This window comes from Pseudomyrmex gracilis, unplaced genomic scaffold, assembly GCF_002006095.1.
Source record: "Pseudomyrmex gracilis isolate BER0280 unplaced genomic scaffold, ASM200609v1 scaffold_100, whole genome shotgun sequence".
Lineage (NCBI taxonomy): Eukaryota > Metazoa > Arthropoda > Insecta > Hymenoptera > Formicidae > Pseudomyrmex > Pseudomyrmex gracilis.
Genome location: NW_018020684.1, coordinates 454493 through 461348, shown reverse-complemented (window position 1 = coordinate 461348; position 6856 = coordinate 454493). Strand labels below are relative to the sequence as shown.

Here is a 6856-nt window from a genome sequence, read left to right as displayed (position 1 = left end):
AATCTCTCCGGGCTTTTCGCGCGTTGCGCCGCGGGTGTTAACGTGTTGCGCGAAAGAGACTCATTTTTTCCATATTAAAAGAAAATTAAACGAAACCCGGAGTTGACGAGAAAAGAATGACCCCGAATGAAAAATCACCGTTCGCCTATTCGCGAGGAAAAGGATATTACGGATGTGTTACGCTCTTCTTGCTGGAATCGTAAATCTTTTCGCGCGCCGCGCGCCGTCGAGTTTCGCGAGGTTTTACGAGACACCAACCGGCTCTGCTTGTTCAGGCCGACAATTCCTTCCTTCTTGACGTGATGAGCACCTGGTTCTTTGTACAGAAGTAGACGCGTTTTTTTTGTTTTTTTTTTTATTATCGTTAAAATGCATAAATCGAATAAACGTACGCTATTAATTCGCTGGCGTGTCGCTTGAAGAAACCGTGTTTTTTTAAGACAGGAATAACATTTTTATTTCTGATTTTTTTTGTAGTTTTAACATTGTGTGTACAATTTGCACGTAAATATATATATACGTATATATTATTAGAATATTTTATTACATAATATTTTTCTTTTCCCACAGCTAAAGTAATATATCGATTTTAGCTTATATAAAAAATTTCCCCGTCACAGAAAATCCTCTCCCCGAGCGCGATACCCCGATTAACTCTTTCGACATCATCGATATCCGATAGTTTCGCGATAAAACGATACTCGAGCGCGCGTCGCACGGACACGTCTGTGTCAATTAGCAGAGCTAATTGATTTCGAGTGTAAATCTAATGCGCGATACGGTTTTTCAACGGTGTCGTATCGCTTTTCGAACTGGGGTTTGCGGTTGCGACAGCAGCGGGGCCGCGAGAGCGGAGCTTGCAAGAGGACGAAAGCAGTTGTTCCCACTAAATTTACGACGGGGAGGCGCGCGCAAAGCGGGGAGAAATAACCCTCCTTTCTTCTTACGTGTTCCTCTCTCACTCGTAGTATCCCTCTCCGTTTCTCCGCGCCCGTTAATGAGTTCCGATCGTTTCGGCGCCATATGTTTCTCCAACGATGCTGTTTGTTTTTTTGAGGGCGGGCTTTTATATGCCGGTCTCGTATCCCGCTCGCTGACGTACGCGTGTAAAATGTAACTTACCGCTTTGCGCTGCACGCGCGGCCGTTTCCCCCCGTGGCCGCGCGACCCGCGTCGAGTCGCTCGCTAAATGCTCGATATTTTCGGGATTTATGTTATATTCATCGTGCCGACAATGGTGCGGACGTGCGGCGAGAAAATTTCATCGGGGGGGAGTGCACGAAATACAGATAAGCAAACAGATATTCGCGATGGATATGGGCGATGATGGGAAATCAATCATTCGATTTGATGCGAACGCGTTTTATTGTTCGACGAAAGGGGTTTCGGTGGCGGAGGTTATTCTACACAAAAATTTTATCGGCACACTGTTGTCACAGAAGGGAGGGGGGAAATGCTGCGACGTGGTTATACAGTCGATAATCTCTCTTATTACGTCCGTGTTTCAATTGGCGTTGATTCCTGTGATTTCACAGTCCGCAATCTTCCTTTCACTACGCAAAAGAAATATCCGATTTGTACAATGGTTTTGTTTCGCACAAATTTGTGATCAGATTGTTTGATTGAGAAGACTATACGTACGGCAAGCCAGATGCGCGAAACAAATTCTACCTGGACCGCAATCGTCATCATCGCGACAAGAATCCTTGCTTCGTTTTATCGCTTGATTGTCGATTTCTCTTTTCTTCCTGTCCGGGAGATGCAGTTCCACAATCTCCGTTTCGCTCTTTCGAAGAGAAGACAATATTGTAGAATCATGCAATAAAAAAAAAACAGAAAAGAAACTTGAAAAAATTCCGTAATTTTTACTGAGTTTCATGGCGCGTGTGAAGTTGTTGTCGATCGTGCGTCATCGATTACTTACGGAATCTATGCTGCTGCCGAGAGAATCGTCCAGTTCGATCACTCGAATGTCTAGATCATCCTAACGACCAAGTAAGATTAGCACATGATCACGGCGCAACACTACAGTGCGCGTTACGCGTCTAATCGGCAAGATAAAGTTGATTCTCCGTACCTTCTTGTCCTGAATGATACATGACTTGGTAGACACACAACTCGATACGACGTATAGCAACAACACGAAGAGAAGAAGTCGGCTCATGTTGAACGACGCGCTTAATAGAATTGCGGCACCTGACAACGTCGAAGCGGATTTTATACCTCCCAGAGTGCTCGTTGCGAAATTGTTCCATCAGCGCTTTCTTATCGAAGCGTCGTCTCGTTAAAGATATTCATCTTCGGAAAAATTGATCTTTTTTTGTTTTAACTTCGCAACACCGGAAATTACGCGAGCATAACCGATTTCAGCGTAACGCTGTGCGCTAAGCGAGCAGAAAATTTGCTGCTTGTTTATCTAAATTAGAAAACCGAAGAATTAAGCGAGTAGTCGTAAAACACAGTTAACACCTCGCAATTTCCTCAAGTATGAAGAAAATTAAGTTTCTCCGTTATCTTGGTTTTATGACTTTTAGGCTTTTAAGATGTTCCAATCAGTTTTATCTTACGAAGAGTTTCTTCTCGAGTGTATATAACGAACATTTTTACTCAGTTTCTCGCGAAATCTCTTCTTCTTCTTTGCCGAGATTAGTGTTGATTTATTTTAATTAACAAAAACATTTTATTTTTTTTTTTTACTGACGTTTTACTTGATTTATTTTGAACGGAAAATAAGGAGCGATATAATTTTAACATAGTTACAGTTTTAAATTAAAAAAAAATATCTCACCCGTCTCCTCTCTTCGAGATTATATACTTTATTGATCGTTTCGATGGGTTACGATCACGTAGCGCCTGCGATGTCTACGTATCCTTATTCGATTTCATAGTGCTCCCTTAAGCGATATACATTTTCAACCTCTCCCCGAGAGTCCTCGGGAGACAGCGAGGATACTTACTGCGTATTTTCCGCGGAATACCTTCACGCTATACCTTCCAGTAAAACACAAGATACTCGTTTTTCGATGCTCGAGGAAACTCGAGTCCCGCGAGTGCAATATGCATTTTTTCTTCGTGATCTCTCGCACAGTCGGTTCGCGCACGACAAACACACACACACACACACACACGGAGCGCCGACTCTTTACCAGAAATCGACCTCAATGAGCTCGACGATGAGACGACGACGAGCTCTCGTCGGTGTTGCAACGAGAGACTCGCCTAACAAAGAGTATCGTCCCTTGTGTTTGCGTCCTTTATTTCTGCGAACGAAGAAGAACGATCGGAGTTAGGATTAGAACCTTTAATCAACCGCGCGACCATTAACGCACTTTGTTATCCCGAGAGCGCGCGGCGGGCCGTACATTGCGGCGCTGTGTGCCGCGCTTACAAAAAAACAAAAAAAAAAAGCAAACGGCGCGTAAAACCCCGCGCGAAAAAGTAAAACTACTGCATCTCTCGCATGCTGAAGTGCACGGGCCTGTCTGCCCCGGGTTCTTAGTCTCGTTCGGGATGATTATCGCGCGCGTCCATTGAGTTCCGCACGCGCGTTCGCTTATTACGCGAATTATCAAAGATGTTTTAGCCGCCGGCGAAATAGCCACATTAGGAAATTGCACGCTCCGCCGCGCCGCGCCGCGCCGCGCATCGCCGTGCATATCGTTATTTTCGCTACCTCGTTATCTATCTTTTGAGCGAGCTCTTTCATTCGCGTCGATACGCGGCGCGCGGCATCCATACGCGGCATTCGCCGCGGAGAAATCCGCGTTAGACGCGCGGTTGCTTCTCGAGTGTAAGATCATTAATATCACGCTTTTTGTTGAAGCACCATTACGTCTTTATACAGATTATCACGGAAAGTGCATCTACGGTTTTTTTTTTTTTTTTTAATATAGCTTCGCGAATGATCTTTTGATCGCGCTTGATTATTTATAAACAATGATAAAAACTACATGATGATAAATTGCGAAAAACCAGTGGATTAAAAAAAGCGAGAGAGAGAAAAATATATTTTACCGCATAAATTTCAGTTCTTTTTTTTTTTTTTAACAAATACTTACTACGAGTCGCGTCTCTCTCTCTCGAGGATATTTATTACCGCGTTTTGCTCCGTTAATTCCTGACGCGGCATACTTAAAAGCGACGGGAAGTGCAACTGTTTGCATAGCGCGCGCCGTAGCTACGGTTGGCAAAGTTGTCGCGTGAAGGAGTCCAAACTAGACGGTGGCAGAGTCCTCGTAGGTCCTCGACGTGACCGGAAGTTCTTTGTTCGCTTGATTGCCGAACAACGTAGGAACTATTCATTAGCTTAGCAAATAATGCTCTCTTCTCCCCGCCCTCAGAGAGAGAGAGAACAGTTCTAACCTTTGGCTAAACATTCGCTCGTCACCACTGTGTGTGTGGTGCCTCTCTCATACCTCTACTATGTCAATACACCCTTCTGGTATGACTGTCGTACTTACAGCATCTGTTACTGCTGGAGTAAATTATCGCGAATGTATAGAAAACTCAAACAGCGCTTCCATCAAAATCTCAAGTTTAATTGGCAAAGCTTTTGCAATTTTTGTTGTTTTCCAATGTTATCGGAATTACAATAGCGCCTCTGTATAACTTGTAGCACGCGTGGTTACATAAGGATACATGTGTGCGCGTATGTATAGTAAACGAAAAGAGGCTCGCGCGTGTGCGCGTGAATGTTTTAAATTTATACTTTATTTGTGTACGAAGTGTACGGGAAGTGAGACGTGCGACAAGAGGGAGGGAAGAGGGACTGGTTTGTTCCGAATTGCCGACCGCTTCGGGAAAACAAATTGGAAATACTTCAGAAGAACAGAAACAAACACAGAGCTGCTGCGGAGCTTTTCTCGGCGCTCTCCGGCTGACTCCGTGGAAAGAAACGCGCGCGGACCAAATTAGTTGGAACAGTCACGACGACAGGTTGTGAATGATGAATGAACGCGCTCTGTACATGGTGCCTCGAGAAAGGTAATTTTGAACTTTTACGCGGTAAACGGAGAGTGTCTAGACACCCGGTTGTGAGAATAGCTCGCGAGAGCACACAGATCTCATAAACTTCAAGACACGGGAGCCAAGTATCCGAAGTAGAGGAGATTACGAACTTTCTCGCGCGCGTTCTGTCGCAAATTCATTTAATATAATGCCAACTTACCCAATTACACTACAATAATGTAAGAGAATGCTCTAACGTGCTATAATCAACTTGAAGATGTTAATAGATTTGTGCGTGCGTGTGTGTGTACGTGATTGTGAGGTGAAAAAAATACACTTATCTTGTACAGGTACATCTCTCCACTTTTTGTCAACTTATGATACAATATTAAATTGCAAACAGAGCCTTTGCGCGTTAAAAAACAAATTGATTTGATTTTTAGACAAGTGAAATGAACATAAAAGGTAACTCAAAATTTTCCGGTAGTAGTTGGGCAAGTGTGAACCATTTGCAGGGTGTTTTGCAATAAATAAATCTGCTAATTTTGTTTTCCAAACGTTTCGGCTTTATTTTTAACCTTCTTCAGTGGATTTCTTTGATAGAACACTTCCTCCTGATATATCGAATGACGAACATTTTAATTAAAATTGTGTGTGTCAATTGTAAAATTTAATCTGTTTACTATGTGTGAGTCAAGAGTTTCGTCACTACTGTCAAACTAACACACCGAAAAAATTGTATTCTTGTTTTGAGGATATCCCACTTACTTTAAGTATATTATATACTAAAATAGGCGCCAAGAAGAGTTTCTTATTTTTAAGAGGAAAATCCTCTAAATAGTAATATTGATAAGAATATATACTGATTAGAATATAAAAAGCCTCTATAGAAAAACATATATATATCTCACTATCGAAAAAGACTATATTCTTAAATTAAGAATATATTCTTAAAAATAAAGAATATATTCTTAATTTCAGAAGAATATCATCTAAAATCTTTAAGAAGATTTTTTAAGTATAAAATCTTCTACTTACAAGAATATAATTTTTTCGGTGAACAGTATTATTATAAAAGGTAACCTTATAAGGATATATATTCACGTTCTATAATTCATTAATGCAGTAAAAGTATCTTTATCCTTTAAAAAAAGAGAAATGTGTAGCACACGCGACTAAGTACTTTGTAATTTTCGCGTAAATTTTCACAGAAGCTCTTGTTAATTGCGCGGGAACGTCTTCGTGGAAAGACGAGTGAAAAAGGTGAGGCAACGATCCCCGGGTTTGTTGTTGTCGCGCTAAACGGTCCGCAGGCGAGAATAAATGCGAGAAAAACGAATCGCAGATTCGCCGGGGGATCGTTCGTCAGCTTCGTATATTTAGATACCGTGGCCATGTTCTTAACACGTCGCCTTTATCCTGCTCTCTTTTCTCTCGTTTCTCGGTTTTACCTCTCGTCGAGTCGCGCGTGTCTCTCACGAAAATCCGACCGACGGGATCGATGGTTGTATCGGTTCCAACAACAATTTTTATTTTTTTATTCTTTTATTTTTTTTTCAGTATCTTTCTTAAGTTCCACACGGACTTTCGTGAGATCAAGTGCATATCCGATCTATAAACGGTTCATCCGATTATCGCTCGTGTGCAAGCGGATTACTTTTTGCGGATATCACATTTTTCACTTTGCGAAGAGTAAAAAATTATTTAACGCTACTCTTATAAATCGCGTGCGTATGTGCGTGCGTGCGCGTGTGTGTGTGTCACACACGCGCGCGTGAATATAACGCATCGCGGCAGATATATTCTCGAGCGCGGCGCGCTCATGCAGTATTCATTCGAGAGCGTTTAATAACCCATACCGTCGGCGAACGGAATGTAATATTTTTTTTATACCTGGTATATAAAAAAA

General features: G+C 42.1%; 1 protein-coding gene across 1 annotated transcript; it reads right to left on the bottom strand.

Annotated features, from left to right (window-relative positions):
- Window positions 1-1150: 1150 nt before the first annotated feature.
- Window positions 1151-2171, bottom strand: LOC109855852. The gene is made up of 4 exons (XM_020430515.1): window positions 2078-2171; window positions 1925-1984; window positions 1642-1786; window positions 1151-1553 (listed from the first exon to the last, which is right to left on the bottom strand). Exons 1-4 carry the CDS (start codon window positions 2162-2164, stop codon window positions 1492-1494), a joined length of 354 nt encoding a protein of 117 aa, XP_020286104.1. The 5' UTR covers window positions 2165-2171; the 3' UTR covers window positions 1151-1491.
- Between the last annotated feature and the right edge of the window lie 4685 nt (window positions 2172-6856).

Bases quoted from the DNA above. Each gene is read 5' to 3' on its own strand.
- LOC109855852 (XM_020430515.1), bottom strand. From the start codon at position 2,164: ATGAGCCGACTTCTTCTCTTCGTGTTGTTGCTATACGTCGTATCGAGT. The intron at 1,985-2,077 runs GTACGGAGAATC...CTTGGTCGTTAG, and splicing joins GTATCATTCAGGACAAGAAG to GATGATCTAGACATTCGAGT. The intron at 1,554-1,641 runs GTACGTATAGTC...TCTTTTGCGTAG, and splicing joins TTTCGCGCATCTGGCTTGCC to TGAAAGGAAGATTGCGGACT.